The 19,833-nt window shown below is 38.1% G+C and overlaps 1 protein-coding gene across 1 annotated transcript in view; it reads right to left on the bottom strand.

The window, feature by feature from the left end:
- Positions 1 to 6,552: 6,552 nt before the first annotated feature.
- The window catches only part of LOC126353853 (survival of motor neuron-related-splicing factor 30), a 32,356-nt gene continuing 19,075 nt past the window's right edge, over positions 6,553 to 19,833 (bottom strand). Inside the window, exons 3-6 of the mRNA XM_050003015.1 lie at positions 19,037 to 19,175; positions 17,844 to 18,005; positions 9,346 to 9,472; positions 6,553 to 7,103 (exon numbers count right to left, since the gene is read on the bottom strand). Coding sequence (XP_049858972.1) covers positions 6,960 to 7,103; positions 9,346 to 9,472; positions 17,844 to 18,005; positions 19,037 to 19,175 — 572 coding nt within the window. The 3' untranslated portion in view covers positions 6,553 to 6,959. The remainder of the gene's footprint in view (positions 7,104 to 9,345; positions 9,473 to 17,843; positions 18,006 to 19,036; positions 19,176 to 19,833) is intronic.

Raw genomic sequence — 19,833 nt, 5'->3', positions numbered from 1 at the left:
TGTAGTTATGCAGGGATGAAGAGGCTTGTACAGGATAGGCTACCATGAGAAACTGCATCAAACCAGTCTTCAGTCTGGAGACAACAAATCTAACACCTGTCAGGTTGGAGGACACTGCTCAAACATCCCAAATGGTAACTATTGTGTCTAGTACACTATTTATCAAATGGTCTCCAAATAAATCACACTGGCACTTGTCATTGTCTACATTAATCATTTCAGAGGTAATTCAACTGGAAGGCCCTCTCTGAAGTTGCTACTGTGTTGTATAGTCTTGAAGGAAGGCTTCATACTGATGAACATGTAGATTTTAAAGAACGATCTTCATTTACATACAGAATATACCATGCTGTGTGTGAGAATTTCTTACTGTCAATCCAAGTGTCTGCTACCATACCTAAGAAACTATTTCCAGTAAGTATGATGTTGGCATATTTGATTAATTAGTAGTAGGGTATAGAAATCACATTCTCATTACACTTCCTAACCAAATGTGTGAGCATTTTTATCCATAGTGGAGTGGCTATGCAGCTAGATGACAGATGTCTACATTTACCTGTAACTGTAGAAATTGCTGCTGATAAGCAAGTATCTAAAGCACTTGCAATGTACTTAAATTGAGGAAATGTGTTACTATTTACGGCTGAAAAGTGTACTGGCAGCTGCTGAATTTCCAGTACCTTGATCAATGTCTATACTCTGCAAGAAGTGAGGATCACCATCTTCTCCAACCAAATTGCTAATCACAATTAATTACAGCTAGCAGCTATGAGATGTCAATAAGCTGCTGAGAACTCGTACAGGGTGCCTCATATTAGGGTGCAGGTACCACATACAAGAAAACTTAACAACATAACCTAAGCAAATGGATACATACATTGCACGACTCAATGTAAGCAATAAACTGTTTGCTAAATGAAACATACACAATTGCATAAAACAGTCTGCAAATTAATCATAATTAAGTGAAATAACCTTGCACGATATGAGGAGCTCTATCTTTACATTGCCAAGATAACTGTTCATCATCTAGACAGATTGGTTATGACAATGGAAATAACCTTTAACTCTGCCTTACAGCCTTCTTTACATTAACTTCTTGTTTCACTATTTGCTGCAACTACAATTTTGTTGACTGCAGTAACTTTTTTCCCCTACAGCTCTATAGTTTATATCTATTCACTGGATTTCAGTCACCTTCAACCTTTTAAAGGTTTGTTTTGTATCTCTCCTGAAAACTTTTTAACAGGCAGATTGCAGGACTTTATTATGAACAGTCATCCACAGACACAGAAATATCATCTTGTATATCACTGGTGGCGGTGGTATTTATGTATGTGTATAGGACACTCAAGTAATATCACAAGGCTTGGGCAAAAGCTGTTATAATATGGTGTATGGATTCCTGTGCACCATAAGCACTGCATACTGTTGGATTCCCCTGCTCCACCAGGAATCCACACATCAATGGATAGTACTCCATTTATAGGTAAGAGAAACTCCTTCCATCCCAGTGGTTGTAATTAGGATCGTCTGGTCATTGATTTCACCATCAAACGCAGTTTGTTGTTCGACACCCTAACCTCTCCTCATCCGAAGGACACGATCCTGTGATGACACCACCTTGTCCTGCCTCTACAAGGCAAAAAGGACTTCATGGATCAAATGCAGATACTTTTCTGCTGCATAGATTTGGTGGACAGCTTGGAGGGCACTTGGGACCTGTCTGCTCCAGCGCACTCAAAATCACATGTAATTTACTGCCAAACCCTATGAATACAAATCCTGAGAACATATTCTAGAAATTAAACAGCGCAGCCAATGGTAAACCCTGCTTAGACCCATCAGTGTAAATGAAAATACAGTCACAGTGCTTAAATTTTTTTTGTAAAACATTGATTTATAAACATAGACTGGCGAAAAATTATTTTTGTTCACTGATAACTCTAAAACAATTCTGGGTGTCTTCATTAACCAGGATGGGAAACGACTCCAATCTCAACTAAGCACAGAAATATTGTCTGCATTAAGAACCACCAAGTCCTGTTGCATACGAATACTGAATTGCTTTGTTGCTTGACACTTATTTCTAAATTGTTGCTACAATGGAGATCAGCAATGGTAAAGAATGTTGGGGATTGTGGGGAGGAGAGCAGGCATATCACTGGTATACAGAAGTCTGACATTACTGTTGCAACATAATAGATAGTAGTAGCTACAATCTCCTGTTTTTTTCCCCCTTCAATTGTGCATTTATCTGCGAGAAACTATTATAAAGACAAAAAAGTAAAATCCAGTTAGACCCAGCAACAATACCAACCGCATCCAAAAACTGGGAACTAGGTCAGTATGAAAAATGTATACTCCTGCAGTTCATGCTATGTAAACTTTGAATGTTTAATTAATGAGTGACAATTGAAGTGAAATCTTGCACATAATTGGCAGTAACAATTTGTGGGGACACGTCATGGAACAATAACCTAAGGTCTGTTGTAAATAAAAAAAGCAAATGGCACACGCCGATTTTTTTATGAGACACTGCGAAACTAATTTATCTGCTTACAAAGCCTCTGTGGTGTAACGAGTGGTCATAATGGATGGAGAATACAATTTCATATAATTCTATCTTAATCTGTTAATAGTTCGTTTCGTTTCTTTTCTTCATTCTTCTGAGTTTCTCTAATATTAATCACTGTTGCAAAACAATCTGTAGCTGTATCAGCACACATATGCCGTTTAATGTTGAAGGGAAACAGGCTAATAGTCGACAACTTTCACTTATAATCGTGGAAACTGCTAAGATCACAACTAGGACTTGATAAGCAATCAATGACAGAAAACCTTGAATCACCCATTCCTCGTTCTGATCTCAAATAAAGTAAGGGACACTTACATTCAAATGGTTTTCGACCACTGACAAGTCTAAATAAAAGTTCCTTTCAAAGTACAGACAGATATAATCACATGAAGAAATTAAAACTGACCCATTCACACAAATGTGCATTTTTCCTTTACCAATATCGTATTGGGGAAATCTTGCATGGAAAACAAACAACAGATAACAACACCTCTCTCTCTCTCTCTCTCTCTCTCTCTCTCTCTCTCTCTCTCTCTCTGTGTGTGTGTGTCCTCATTCATATTGTTCTGTGCACCTCCAACAAGCAGAACCTTTAGGAAAGTGGAATGACTCAAGGCATAGAATAATGACAGGAACAGAAAGAGTAAAAACTTAATACATATATTATATTAACAATCCATTATTTCTATGGTTATTCATGCCTACGCCAACTAAATTTAATCATGGACATCAGAAAGCTGTAATTTTCAAAAATGCTACTGCCCCCTCGGTGATGGGAAATAGCTGCTGTTTATCAGTGTATGATTGATAATATTTCCTTGATCACATTAGTGTTATTCTAAGAAATAGTTTAACTACATCTTTAAATATAAAGTCTTGTTGGCAACATATTACTGCTTGTCATGCTACTTTATCAGAAACATTCCTATTTGCTGTCTACCTAATAGAACTTTTCACTCCTTGAATCTAAATTCTCAGCAAGTTGTTGGAAATGTGGCTCAAGAGGCAAGTGTTTTTGTTTTCTTTTGAACAAGTTGGGATCCCCATTTTTTTAAAATGTAAGATGGAAGCTTGTACAAAATCACTGTCAATGAGTTACAGAAAATTATGTCAAGTTGTTTACTTTTCAATAGAAATGGTGATAGTGCCAGAGATTATGCTAATGACTACAGTCAAGGGATATTTGTACTATGTGCAAATCACACTGACAAAATTCACAGACAGGTATCTGAAACACTACTGAAATTAAACATTTACACACTTCATCTCTCAAAGTAATCCTGATTACTGGCACACTTCCCTATTCACCTTTTGCAATCTTTGAAGTAGTTGCAAAATTGTTCATTCACTACCCATGACAGTGCCTCTTGCACTAACTCCGTACCGTTTCCTGTGGCAGAAGCATCACCATTAGCTACTGAATTATTCAATTTAGTTTTGCCCTTATGTGCACATATTTATACATGAACTGATGAAAACACAAATGACATTTTTCTGCCTCTCTCCTCCCAGTTTTTACTTACTGATTTACATTATTTCTACCATCTATGGTGAGGAAAGTGGGAAGAACAATATTTTTTGGCTGTGTTGAGTTGCTGACAGTATCAAAAGAGTGGTTATAGCTAGTATTCTGAACCTGCAAATGTTGTTGTTGTTGCTGTTGTTGTGGTCTTCAGTCCTGAGACTGGTTTGATGCAGCTCTCCATGCTACTCTATCCTGTGCAAGCTTCTTCATCTCACAGTACCTACTGGAACCTACATCCTTCTGAATCTGTAAATTACACTTCCACAGTATTACTTTTATGCTAAGCAAATATTTATCATGAGTTTGCAAATTCCAATGATATCAACAATAACAGTTATGAAGCTCAACAGTCAGCACTGACAGCAATAAACAGTGCACTGAATACTCTAGGAAGGTTAACAATGTCGTCTTCAGTTCGAAGACTGCTTTGATTCAGCTCCCAATGCAAGTCTATACTGTGCAAGCCACTTCATTTCTGCATAACTATTCCAATCCACCTGTTTTATCTCCAGCATTCTTCTGTAGCAATACATTTCAAAAGTTTGTATTTTCTTCTCATTTGAACTGTTCACCACTGAAGCTGCACTTCCATACAAGGCTATATTCCAGACAAATATCCACCGCCGCCCCCCCCCCCCCCCCCCCCCACACACACACACACTAGATGTTAAAATATTTATCTTTTTTTTCCAGAAATGCTGTTCTTACTACCGTCTGCCTCTATTGTATATCCTCTCTACTTCTGCCATCACTGGTTATTATTCTCTCTAAACAATAAATTTTGTCAACCACTTTCAGTGTCACTACCGAACCTCAGCATTGCTTTAATTCTACTACACTCACTACCTTTGTCAATATCTGACTTATAACATATTTGCTATACACTATCCACCCTGTTCAACTTATGTTCCAAGTCACTTGCAGTCTCTGATATATGCAGTCATCGGCAAACCTCCAAGTTCTTATTTCTTCGCCCTCCACTTTGAAATTTCTCTTGGTTTCATTTATTGCTAGCTCAATGCACAGACTGAATACGATGGAGGATAGGCTACAACCTTCGCTCACTGTCTTCCCAGATACTGCTTCCCTTTGATGGGCTGACTCTTACTCAACAACACAAGGGTGAAAGATCACACTATCAATGTAATTTATATTAAAAACAAAGATTCCAAGACTTACCCAGCGGGAAAGAGCCGGCAGACAGGCACAATGAACAAAACACACAAACACACACACAGAATTACTAGCTTTCGCAACCGATGGTTGCTTCTTCAGGAAGGAGAGGGAAAGACGAAAGGATGTGGGTTTTAAGGGAGAGGGTAAGGAGTCATTCCAATCCCGGGAGCGGAAAGACTTCCCTTAGGGGGAAAAAAAGGACAGGTGTACACTCGCGCACGCGCACACACACACACACACACACACACACACACACACACACACACACACATCCACCCGCACATACACAGACACAAGCAGACATATTTGCCTAAATATGTCTGCTTGTGTCTGTATGTGCGGATGGATATGTGTGCATGTGTGTGTGTGTGTGTGTGTGTGTGTGTGTGTGTGTGTGTGTGTGTGTGCGCGTGTGTGCGCGAGTGTACACCTGTCCTTTTTTCCCCCTAAGGGAAGTCTTTCCGCTCCCGGGATTGGACTGATAATTGTTTTTGAAGCCCTTTTCCCCCTACCATGCATAGGTTTTTTCCTTGTATAAATTGCATTTTGTTTGTATTCTGAAAGAAATATTAAATCAGATGTGATTTGAAATTTTGAATATTGTGTATTGCGCTTACAAGACAAGGCAATCTGCAAGCTTTATTATAGGCTCTCAGTTTGGTAGAGAATTTTAACCATTTTTGCAAAAAGAACTTTCTGTACAATTTTACAAATAATAGTTTCTTCTGGAAGGCTGCACATGCTTTTATCAGTTGCACAGACTCATACCTCACACTGGCATTCACAATGATTGTGCTACTGGCATTTACAGTTTACAAATGACGCTGCAACCATAAGTAGGTGCATTTGAGTGGCTACAGGCACAAGTTATGGAGACAAATAACTCAAAAGCTAGCTAAGTCACTGCTGTTAAACACGTCTATGTGCCACACATTGAGCAGCTACTGGTAAATGGTTGCTTCTCACCCTTATTATTTGTTGTATCAAATAATTGATAATATTTTGTATGCAGTAAGAGACAGTACACTACATATCGAAGGCACTGTAAAAAACCACTAGAGATGTTGGCAATTTAAAAAAGAAATTTAATTAAAAACTTTTGGTGTGACTGCAGTATACGAACTACCACACTTTTTCTGAATTGAAAGTCTTGTCTCGTACAAAGGACTGTGAGCAAATCGAGTGACTACCAGAAATACTTTTGTGACAACCTGGGAAGGAGCATGTATACAGTACTTTAGGTGACAAATTTACACAATAAATTACAACACAATTAAAATCACTGTACAACATTTCTTATATCGTTTTACGAAATGTAAAATACTTCTGATGAGTGCATAAATAGCAACAAAAAATTTTACATTTTGAGTAAATGGTCCATCATCTACACGGCATAAATTATACATGAAATGCATTTTACCAGTTTAATCACCAACACTTCTGTATCACAATAGAAAACCAGTCAAAATGCTGCGGTTTCAAAAAAAAGACATTCCATTCATTATGAAACAGCAATTTAGTCCATTGTGGAATTTAAATACCACCTTTTGTTTCATCTTCACAAACAGCTCGTCACACGAACATGCACTAGATGACGCACATTATCTGACTACTCCATGAACAGCTCTATGGAGAAAGGAAGTCAGTACCAGAATTTCACAAACACAATTCCTAAAACTGTCACATGCCCTTTCTCCATTTTTCAGCTGTAGTAAATTCAGTCATAGGTCTTCCACTCATACCACATGTCCCAATGCCAACACGTCCATTTACATTATCTGGTGATGCAAAAATACTTTTTCTTGTCATGCCCTTTTTGGAGGTCTGAAACAAAGTTGTAAAATTAGAAGAAAAGATTTGAAAACACAAAATATATCTATGTGTAAGTCTGTTTATTATTAATAAATGGAAAATCCAGGATGGAATGATGTAACAATACTATGAGAAGGAAAGTTGCCTGTGCTGGAGATGTAAAAAGCATGACTGATAAAGAGTAAAAGCACGTGAAATTCATGTAATATATCACACATTCTGATAATTCAGTAACTGAACAGCAGTACCTCAGTCTTCCAAAATAATTTTGTACAGTCGTCTTCTTCTTCAGTGTAAAGACTGGTTTGACGCAGCTCTCCATGCTACTCTATCCTATGCAAGCTTTTTCGTCTCTAAGTACCTACTGCAACCTACATCCTTCTCAATCTGCTTAGTGTATTCGTCTCTTGGTCTCCCTCTACAATTTTTACACTCCACTCTGCCCTCCAGTACTAAATTGGTGATCCCTTTATGCCACAGAACAGGTCCTCCCAACTGGTCCCTTCTTTTTGTGAAGTTATGCCACCAATTCCTCTTCTCCCCAATTCTATTCAGTACCACCTCATTAGTTACCTGATCTACCCATCTAATCTTCAGCATTCTTTTCTAGCACCACATTACAAAAGCTTCTATTCTCTTTTTGTCTAATCTATTTTTCATCCATGTGTCACATACATACAGTGCTAAACTCCAGACCAATACTTTCAGAAATGACTTCCTGGCAATTCTCTTCTTCAGAAATGATTTCCTTGTCATTTCCAGTCTACATTTTACATCCTCTCTTAGTTACTTTGCTCCCCAAATAGCAAAACTCCTCTGCTACTTTAAGTGTCTCATTTCCGAATCTAATTCCCACTGCATCATCTGATTTTATTCGACTAAATTCCATGATCCCCATTTTACTTTTGTTGATGTTCATCTTATATCCTCCTTTCAAGACACTGTCCATTCCGTTCAACTGCTCTTCCAGGTCCTTTGTTGTCTCTGACAGAATTACAATGTCATAGACAAACCTCAGAGTTTATATTTCTTCTCTATGGATTTTAATTCCTACTCCAAATTTTTCTTTTGTTTCCTTTACAGCTTGCTCAATATACAGATTGAACAACATTGGGGATAGTCTACAACCCTGTCTCACTCCCTTCCCAACCACTGCTTCCCCTTCATGCCCCTTGACTTATAACTACCATCTAGTTTCTGCCAAAACTGTAAATAGCTTTAGTACTTATTGAAGAAAATGTCATGCAAAACACAGGGTAGGGGAAATGTTTTCATTCATTTTTCTGTCACTTTGTTCAAATGTTCAAATGTGTGTGAATTCCAAAGAGACCAATTCTATCACTTGGTCTGGCAACTTGCCAACAACACACTCATCTTACAAAGCAAAACTAAATAACCTACCAAGATGCAATAAAGAAGATATGCAAATGGCTGAATATGAGATCTATAAACATTCAGTGGACTATGAAGACTACATCATTATTGTAGTAATACATGGTAGCTTCAGTTTCTTTCATTGTCTCTATGGTAATTCAAATTACATTCCACAGAGAACTCACAAAAAACTTTAATCATCTCTTAGTACTGAAAGTTCTGGCAGAACAGAAATAATATAGGAGTGAAGGTGACAAATCACTGAACATATAATAGAGGTGCTGAGTTGTCAACAAGTTCATAAAGAAGGAAAGGAAACTTTGCTAACTTTGGAATCCTTTTTAGAGTATTCAACAGGAACAAAAGCCATACAACACTAGTGAAGTTTCCAGCATTGTTTACATTCCTATCAGTGAACAAATGCAGCTACTATATTCCGAGTTGTTACCTTTGGTCCAAAATTATTTAATTATCTGTTGATTCCTTCAAACAATTTTCTAGTCAGCATCCCTACTCCTAGTCAGCACAAAATAAACCTAATGGAGTACCTAATTGTTTCCTGAGTTTGGTGTACACTAACTCAATAAAAACTCATACTAAAAATTAAAATTCATACCCTCGCATACAGGCAGTTCCTGAAACGCAAGTTGTGTCATATAGGGTAACTGGCTTGCAACAAAAGCTGTTCAGTTAACTCAGTGCAACAATGTCACATGATGAAGCAGCTATGAACTCTTGCTTTGGTAATTTTAATTCCAATTAGAGCAACTCTCAAAATCAATAATATTGTTAAATTTCCGTTTGAAAATTGGACAAAGATTAACGTAAGCACAGCATCAGCATTTGCTGTGCAATAAAGGTGTGAACTCAGGGCAGTTACCTTTGAATTAAATGCAAGCCACTTATTCTTCTCACCCTCACGTTCCTCTTCCAATTGCTTGTACCTCTGCAACTTCTTTTGCTTTTTCTTCTTCTGATATTCTCTCTGTTTTGATAATGCCAGTTTCCTGAAATGATAAAAAGTGTCACTTTATTTGAAGTTCAAGAGATTACATTTATTTAAGATATGCAACTAGCTATTTGTATAAATGTTATCTAGCATCTCTACAAAGAAATTACTTAATTCTGAAAGGTGTCCATAGTCTTTATAACAAGGTTATAACTGCCAAAAAAGCTAATAAAACCCTATTATATGTAAGTATGAACATTTAATCAACATATAAAATGTTACCTAGTTGGTCTTACATAAATTAAAAAGAGATATCATAATCATTGAAGGCAAATACTTACTGGCATAAGAATTTATTTTATTGCCTTATATTTTTTGCAATATTAGAAACACAGTTAACAATACTAAACTTCTACAAAAAAGCTTTAACTTACTGTAGAAGTGTAATGACTGAACCACAATTTAGTCCTTTTCAGAAATCTGCAGAAATTTATTGATCTGAACTAACTTCTCAGCTCTTCTCTCTCCTAAATTATTTCTTAATATTGACCAAACAAGCCCGCAATGGGAGAAGGTTCTCTCAATGTTTGGTTGAAGTGCTGACAGAGCAAGAAATAAAGCTTTTCACAAAAGGAATAAATTCTATTGGTAAGCTTCCCTTTCTCTCCCATTTTCAGTCTTCCACCAACTTTTTTGATGGAACTGTGTTACGATTGCACCAGGAAAAATATTGGCAGGAAAATAATTAGAGATAACACTTGCAATCCACTCTGGATGCATCTCTATGAGCCAGTTTTCTGCACTTTCTTCTTGATCAGCAGTTTACCTTTCCCTCTGAATCTTGGGCTGTAACTTACTAACATTATACTGAACGGGTTCTAGTGTTGCTTTCTTTCTTTTTTATTATGTTCTTATAGAGTTCCATATCAGGGCCTTTTGAAAGACCAATCCACAGTTCAATGACTTTTTCGATATTTGTGCTGTCTGCTTCAAGCAGGTCCAGGACTCTAGAAACCTCCGGCAATTATCAGAGAAGATGAATGGCATCTTCACAAATTGTAACAGCATCTCCAAGATTTTGCTAATGGTAGCAGGGACTTCTTCAGAGTACTCTGTTACAATTTCTACATATTTAGAATCGAGCAGTTTCAAGAATGAGTTAGTGTTTCAATAAATTAAACTGAAGTGTGACTATAAATACCAAAAAAATCTCAAAACTCCAATACAACCCCATTTAAACCACTGGGTCTTTTTTAAAACCCAGATTTTTCCAAACCCTGGTTTTTAGTGTTTTTGTTAAAACAATAAGAGATGGGCTTCGTGAGTATCCCATACAACTATTTAAAATCTTCTTTTTACTAAATGTATTGGACAATCAAAGGTAACATAAAAGTAATATTGCAAATATTTTCTGATCACTAGGGTAAAAAAAAATCGATACTTGAAAACTCTATCCTAAAAGCTCCAGTACAACTGATGTCCACTTTCAAAAATGAAAGTGCTTGTTATCTGAAATTCATCCCATGACTACAACTTATTGTACTCAGACTTCAAATGTGTCAATCTTGCAACAAAAAACTTAACAACTTGGAACCTCCTACCTCCCCCTGTCATTCCATACAAGTGCCAATTTCACAATACACCTGATAAGTCAAGGACAGTGTCAAAAATCTCTTCTGTCTATCCTGGATAATAGGACGGCATTGCATAACCACAAGGCTATGATGTTCTCTGCAGGTGGTCCATATGTTAATATCAGCACTCCTACACTTCTGCCCTGATTACAAATCAGCATTTTCTCTTCTCACAAGGGAACAAATTGTCTTCATAAAATTATATATAGATGTAAATGAATGCTACAGCGTACACGATCTGCCCACTCATTCTTCATGCTACTTTGATGTTCAAACAGCTAGCTAACTGGAAAAACATTTGTTTGACAGCTTGCTTTCAGTTACTGATCTATCTAAAAGGCAAGTCCTAATTTGAAATTCCTGGAGGGCAGATCATTATTCACTTCCTCCTGAGTGCTACTTCCAAGTGAGTAATGAAAAATTAAAGGCAGAAAGCTCTCCACTATACAACTTTGTACGACTTTAGAGCCTCGAGAGAAAATATTCATTACTCTCTCTTCCAAAGAGAAATTTGCAGACTAGATGTGCTGCAAAATTTGAAACAGGATAATAAGGTATCCAAAGAACACATGTAAGGAACATATTACACAGGCATTCAGTAAGTAAAGCAATACTTTTTTTCTGAAAGCAGATTGGATTGATTCATTTCCCTCCATGGAACACTATTTTCCAACATAATTTCAATTCAATATGGCAGTCTTACATCATTACTTGAAGGGCATGTATACCCCATGGTATCACTCAACTGCATCAATTACATCTCTATCATCCATATACCCCTTCCCTTCCCATGCAGTGCGTCCCTCATTGGGCCAAACGGATGGAAGTCTGAGATGGTGCACAATCTGGGCTGTAAGATGGACAAGGAAGAGCAGTCCAATAAAGTTTGGTGAGCTCCTGTAGAGTGTGCAGACTTTTATTATGATGACCAACAAAAATGTTCACGAGCAGCTTCATAACCCCCAAGCAATTCTGCACAGACTGCCCTTCATTGTTCTTTATGGTCTTCTGTTAGGCGAAAGGAACCCAGCAAGCACACACCTTTAAATTTCCAACAGCTGGCTGTGTGCATCAGTACTACCATAATGTCCAGTTGTGCAGTTAGGTGTTTGTTAATTGTCTATCACCACGAATGTGAAAGAAACTCAGCACCCTCACTATCACCTTCCCTTACCCTCAACAGCTCTCTCCTAACTTGATGCAACTGTGCTTGAAGTGCACAAATCTAGCCTTCCTGCTCCTCTATTGACCTAATGCTGCTGCTTCTTTTGGAGTTCCACGAAAGGACCTAAGTGATTTCCTCAGAGTCTTACCCACTGCGTGGTATTGATAACTACGTACTTACAGACAGAATCAATTCAATTTTACATGGTTTGTTAGTGAAATGTGGTATCACAGTGAACAGTAGTTGATATTAAAAATTGTCAGTTTTATAATTTATCACTGCTTGAGAGTTGTGAGAGAAAACAGTTCCTTTGCAGTAATGAGATTCTTGTGTCTCATTACAGTAGACTCATACAACGTTTATTTCCTACATTCATACTGTCTATAGTACTTTCTTCTAAAATACATCTCTGGAGGGGGATGTACATGTTCCTCTGTTAAAGTAAATTCCTCATACATAGGAGGACTAAGTAGGGAAATTGCCGATGGTCTAGTGGCTCTCTGTTACTAACCATTAACGTAAAACGTAAACCCCCATCCACAAGCCCTGGCGGACCCAATGGTACTGAGCGGCCACAGTGTCATCCTCAGCCCACATGCATCACTGGATGTGGATATGGATATGGATGGGCATGTGGTCAGCACACTGTTCTCCTGGTGATATGTCAGTTTCCGAGACCGGAGCCGCTACTTCTCAATCAAGCAGCTCTTTATTTTGCCTCACAAGAGCTGAGTGCACCCCACTTGCCAACAGCACTTAGCAGACCAGATGGCTACACATCCAAGTGCTCGCCCAGCCCGACAGTGCTTTACTTCGGTGATCTAGTGGGACCTGGTGTTACAACTGCAGCAAGGCTGTTGGCATTGTTAACCAGAACCATTCCTAATATCTTATTCTCACTAGCAGCTAACACAATCTGAGATTACAGTTTATTTGCTCAACAGAGGAGTATTAGGGGTGTTCAATAAGTAATGTAAATAATTTTTTCCTCGACTAATTTCGGTTGAAAACATATAATTTGTTTTGAGACATTGTGGAACATTCCCACTTCAGGCCTTATAGTTTAAGTTAGAGAGGTGGTGGCGCTATATGTAGCCTTCAAGTTGGCACCTGTAATGGAAGTGTGTTTCAAGTAGAGCTGTCATTGAATTTCTTTCGGTGGGAACCAGAGCGCCACAGATATTCATAAGCAGCGAAAGAAAGCACTATGAGTCTTTGGGCGAAGTGTCTGTCATTATCGCAAGGTATCGCAAACCTGTCTGATATCTCACATGCTGGCTGGCCGACACAGCTGCAATGTTGAAATGTGTAGTCACTGTCATTTGAGGTGATCAATGGAAACAAACACCTTGCTCCACAACTGGGAGCCCAGTGAGTGCACACATTTAAATACTCCAACTGTTGGACACTTGTGTCAGCATTATGACAGCTCTACTTCAACACACCTCTGATGCAGATGCCATCTTGAAGGCTACGTATATAGCAGCCACCATCAAACTTAATGAAACAACAAGAGCTGAAGTGGGATGGGGCTACACTAAGCATGATCTGCACCTCAATAGGTTTAGGAAAGGGTGGTTGGTGGAGTTCATTGGTGAAAATGTAGGGAGTGGGTGTGAGGTCACCCACTGTAAAATATCTGTTGTCAGAGGTAGGAGAACTCTGCCTTTTTTTTTTAATAAACCATGAAAAGGAGCTCCCCTACTTTTAAACGATCTCAATCAGCTTAGTCATCTCTGCACAGTTTATGTGAGAAATAGACTGTATCACACTGGAGTATTTTGTTTTGTTTTATGGTGCAAAAACAACTGAGTCATATACACCCATGTCAGAACCAGAAGACAAAAAAGGAGTTAAAAGTGACTACATATTTAGCCCAACTGATGGAAGGAAAGAGAGCTGAAAACAAATACTTCCTCTTGGAGAAATGTCCACAAAGTATGCCATACAGACAAAGGAGGTCCCGACCTAAAGATTGAATGTCCTTCACCACCTTGGTCAACAGCCTGGACGTCATTCACTAAAACTGTCGATAACTCAGACAGCAAACATACATTACAATGTAAGTGGAAAAAAAATAAAAATAAATAAATAAATAAATAAATAAAAAATAAAAATAAAAAAAGGGCATTTGGTCGGAAAATGGTGAACAGTCAAAGGTTGATGACAATGAGCACAAATTGGACAGGGTTCATCACTTAACAAATGGTGAAGGCTATTTAAAAAAAAAAAAAAAAAAAAAAAAAAAAAAAAAAAAAAAAAATGCCGATACACAACCTAGCTAGAATGATCTCCTCGTGACAAGAGGGCTGAGAGGAAGTCGGTCATGCAGTGGGGAGAGGTTTAATTCCCTGGAGTTGTTCCAATGAAGGAACCAAAGTGACACCACCTGTTGACAGACAGCAACACGGAGATCAGAAGAAATGGAAAAACTAGCAGGCTGAGGTATGATGACTGTAGGCTTGGCATCTTCAACAGCAGCCTCTTTTCCTATCAGACAGACATGACCAGGGACCCACATAAACATCGCAGAGGCTCCCTCAAGAGTGAGCAAGTGGAAGCTTTCTTGGACTCGTTGCACTAAGGGATGGACTTTGTACAGTACACAGAGGCTCTGACGGGCAGAGAGAATCAGAGCAAATGATACACTTGAAGAGTCTGTGTCGTCCGATGTATAGTGTGGCCTGATACAGCAGGGACGGTAAATCAGCGTGTTCGGTCAGAGGGTTAGCTGCCCTCTGTAACAAAAAAACTCAGTTAATTGATCAACGATGAACTGAAATGGGTGTCTTGTGACGTCGGCCCCGAGCAGTACAATGAATGAAAACGAACAAAATTAGATTAAAAAAAGATACAATGCACAGAGCTTTGTTATAATCACTGAGCAGTGTTCCAGAAGCCAAGACCTAGAATGATTGGTGCCATAGATGAATGCACACCATGGTCAGTCTGAGAGCTAAGTTCTGTGCAAAAATTGAGAAACTTACAGTGGTAGATCAAATCTGGAGTCGTGACCTCAGGAAGCTAAAGAAAATCGAAGGAAGCTAGAGTAGTGAAGGATTCACATCCATCAGGAACATGGAAGGTAGGGTGGAGTTAAGCTGCCAGAGCAATAGCGGAAATGAACTCAAGGAGGTAACAGAAAAGAGGGACTTGCCCCACACTGTCAGTTGAAGTAGTCACCAAAGAAGAAGGCATAGGATTGGTGGCAAGGCAAGGAAGAGAAACGATATGCGTATCAGCTCAGGAGGATGTCACATCGGTATGACAGCAGTAGTTCGGCAGCTCCTGCATAGAAACTTTCAACTGGGCTAGTGTAAAAGATGCCATGATCAAATATATTCCCAATGGTGGATTGTATTTAAATGGAATAAGATGGACAGACATGCAGATGTGTAAATGAAACACCCATAGTATAGTTTTGAATGGACAAGGGATCAATACAAATGGAGGACGGTGGTCTAATCCATTCCCCAGGAAGTACCACTGAGAGCACTTAGGACACTGAGGGATCAGGTTCAGTGGGCAGTCAGGTGAGACACATGGGATGACCAAGAAATTTTTTTTATCAAGCATGAGCCCCAGGAATTTGTAGTTTCAGCGAACGGAAGAACAACAGATCCACAGTGTAAAGATGGCAGAAGAAACCGACTGTGCTGCCATAAATTCATGCAAACAGTTTTGTCAGTGGAAAAGTGAAAGCCACAGTCGATTCTCCACAAGTAACGATGGTCGAGACAGTGCGCACGGCACCACTCAAGGAGACAAGTCCATGGAAAACTGCAACAGATCACAAAATAATCAACAGAAAGGGAGCCAGAGATGCCCGGCAGGAGAAAGGCCGCAATAGGGTTAATGATGATAGAGATCAACGCTCAGGACGGAACCCTGAAGCATCCTGCTTTCCTAGATAAAGTTGTCTGACGATACAGAATTCACACGTACCTTGAAAACTATGTCTTTTAAAAATTCCTGAAGAAAATGGAGCAGGCACCCTCAGAATCCCCAAGTGTAAAGAATACGGAGGATACCAGTCGTCCAGCAAGTGTCTTAGGCTTTCTGCAAATCAAAAAACATGGTCATAGTCTGGTATTTCCTCAGTAAACCTTTCATGACATGGGTTAATGAATTGATGAGATGGTCAACTGCAGAACGGCACGCTCAGGTCTTGTGTTTTATGTACTATGCCTGCCACATTCATTTCTTAGTTATGAAGATTCTTTTCTGGGGATTGAAGGCACAAAACATGGACAGTTTTTAAACTGCAGAAAAGGGCCATAAAAATAATAACTGCAAGTAGTGGCTGAGCTCATTATGAAGTGCAGTTTAAAAAAAATTGGCATCCTTACTGTACCAAGTGAGTACATATACCAATACATAGTGCAAATCATAGAAAATATTATGAAATGCCACACTAACAGTTCTACACAAAATCATGGAACTAAGAGAAAGTTATATTTACAAAAAAAAAAAAAAAATAAAAAAAAAAAAAAAAAAAACAGAATTTTATATCAGGGAATAAAATTGTACAAAGACGGCCAAAGGATGTGAAAAAGATTATTGCTAAGAAGTTCTTCACAATTAATGCATATGGCACAAAGATTACTTGGTGGACCCAAAGTAGTGGATAGTAATGAAAGGGAATAACTACAGCACCTTGTCACATTTCAATACATGATTATGGTTTACTGCTTTCAGAAGGATCGTGTGTCAAGGTGTGTAATACATGATAGTAATGCAAGAGGGCTTAATTTTTCACGTGGACAGGAGCACATAGTCGAATATGGAGTCTCAAATTGAGGCTATACGCACAGCATCACCTTCCCAGATCAGGAATCATCAGTGTGTGTCTCAGCATGATTGTCGTTAGTGTGTGAACAGTGAAGAAGGAAACTGTCTCACATTACAAGTTACCTGAAACAATGTGTGCATAGGTAAGGCACTGCAGCTGTTAAGGCACTGACCTCATATTCACGGGGACAGAGCTGTGTCCAGCCAACCTGATTTTCGTGATTTTTCGTGATTCTCCTAGATCGCTAGGCAAATGCCACGATGGTTCCTTAATAAAGGCCACAACTGACCATCTGTTCCACCCTCTTAAAGCATGTTATGTATGGTGTGTGTTGTATTTTGGCCTACTAGTTGCCACTACATTATTATCACTGTGAGTTGATCCTTGGATGAATAAAGATATACAGATAAAATGTTCAGAATATAATTGGCCCACTCGCTATTTCAGAGTAACAACTGTACTGAAACTGTTATTTTATTGGAAAAAGTTATGAAGAACACTCCCCTTGCAACAATATGTACATTATATGAATCAAAACATTTGTCAAAGACTTACCATTTGTCTACTACGTTTTCTGAATTTACCGTGCAGGTTTAGTTTTTATGATGAAAAGTGTATTAAATATGGCACGAAAGTAAACATTAGGCTACACGATAGACCAATCTGTTGTCACAATGTATATTCCATAATCAAATTTGCCAACTCACAATCAAATTAAGACTTCATAACCTAGCATTAGAAATTGAAAACACTACACACCACAACCAACATACCAGGGTATGACACATACCACATTCTAGCCATTTAATGGTATAAATCATTCCTTAAGCTCACATACTTAGCTTTACTATCAGCTCCATCTTCTGCTGGTCTCTTCGCACCAGCCTTTAATTCTTTCAACAGCGCCACTGACGTAACTTCTGAATTTTTGTAATTGTCGAACACAACGGAGACTTCATCTCCATCTTCTGTTATGTCTTCAATTGTTGCCTCGTAATATCTGTGAACAGATCACACAAAATCTGAATGTTTGTTACGTACAAATAAAAGATGACACCAATTAAAAGTCGTTCGTGTACTGTACAATATAGTGATGAGTCCTACCAATAGCACACTTACAAAAACAAGACATTTTCATGGCAAATTTTTAAAAGCAATCAAATTAAATGGAGATTAATTTTAAATGAAGACAAATGCCTGCAACTAAATTTTCGATGACAAAATATATAGAAAAAAAACTGCCTGATACATTTATAAAATGTTTGTCACCTGTGGAACAGGTCGAGGATCACATTTTTCAATAGTGATTTCTACGCAGAAAGGAAAAATGGGAAGATGTGGAAAGGACCTGAATATTTCTTGTTTCATTAGTACCAGTTTCTGATCTCACCTTCAATATTAGGATGTCACTTAGGTCTGGCACATTATATGGCCGAAATGCAAATCAAGCTGACAAAATGACCTCCTGCAAAAGTATAAATTAATTCATAACAAGTGCATGGAACAATAAATATACTGACTGTACATCAGATACTGACATTTGGTCGGAATGCATACCATTTCAAACATTCATTAAACAGTCTCATTTTAGCAGGCAATACTGGAACTGGCTGATAGCATCTTTTTCAATCATCTTCACCAGCAGACTCCCCTATTTCAGGTTTTTACCCACATTTAAATAACAAGACAACATTTTACACAACTAAACCTATAACTGAAATATGACTGATTATACATTACTAATTTTTTTCGCACTTATATAAAGCCAACAGTTTGTCTATTGATAACATTTCCACTACTTAAAAAACACACATAATTTGGCATAAGAGCTGCAGATTTGACTACAATACTATAAAAATGCTGTCATCATAAATTCAGTGGACCAAATTAGTTTATAACAACATTTAATCTAGGTCCCACTCCAATTCCATTCCTGTTACTGTAAGACTTAACACAGTAAGTAAATAGAACCACAATATTTCCTAATTCTTTAAAGACTTTAGAACAACAGAATTTTAAGTTTAAACTTACTGCCCGTCTCCACTCCAAATTGCAAGACACCTATCTCCAACTTTCCAGTCCTTTCGAACAGGTACAATTCTGCTAACATTTGGTTCTTCAGCAGCCAGGAGCTTTGCTGTAAGTTCAGCTTCCTCTATACTTGAACTTGCTGTAAAAAAAAGTTATTTTTCATATAAAACTCAATAATAAAATAAGCACAGGATTTTTTCTGAAGACACATTAATATATGAAAATGGAAGAAAGCATTAAAATTTTAATTCCTTTGTGGAATGTACGTGGTCATGAAACTTCTTGACATATTACATCTGTGTGGCACACAGGGACATCAGATCATACTCTTTGTTGCAGTCACAGTTTTTTTTATTTGAAACAAACTTTGGACAGCAAAGCAGCAATTTTCCCACTTTTATTTCAGCTGTTCATGTATAGCAATGTATCCAGAGGATTACCTGTGGAGTTTAGAAATGTAGTGCAGATACTGACAGATTGAAGCATTGTCTGTTACCCAGAACACTCAACTGACACCTTAGACTTGTCTGCAAAATACAATGTTTTCATCGTGCCCTCTTACACAAGACACAAAGTTTCATTAAATTGTGTTCTGTCTTTCAGACTGAACGATTTCATTCAACAGTAATATTCACTAGCATTCCGAGATGTCTACCATAAATTGTCTTAAGGGTGGTTGTGGCTTAAGTGTGCCACCCACTTTGCCCCTTAAATCTTAGGATTGTGGTGACAGCTTGATCTGCAGCATAGCCCAAGGTGTATCTTTGCCTAGAAAGCAATAATTCGGTTGCGATTTG

This window comes from Schistocerca gregaria, chromosome 3, assembly GCF_023897955.1.
Source record: "Schistocerca gregaria isolate iqSchGreg1 chromosome 3, iqSchGreg1.2, whole genome shotgun sequence".
NCBI classification, from domain to species: Eukaryota; Metazoa; Arthropoda; class Insecta; order Orthoptera; family Acrididae; genus Schistocerca; species Schistocerca gregaria.
This window is presented reverse-complemented; position numbering and strand designations above follow the sequence as displayed.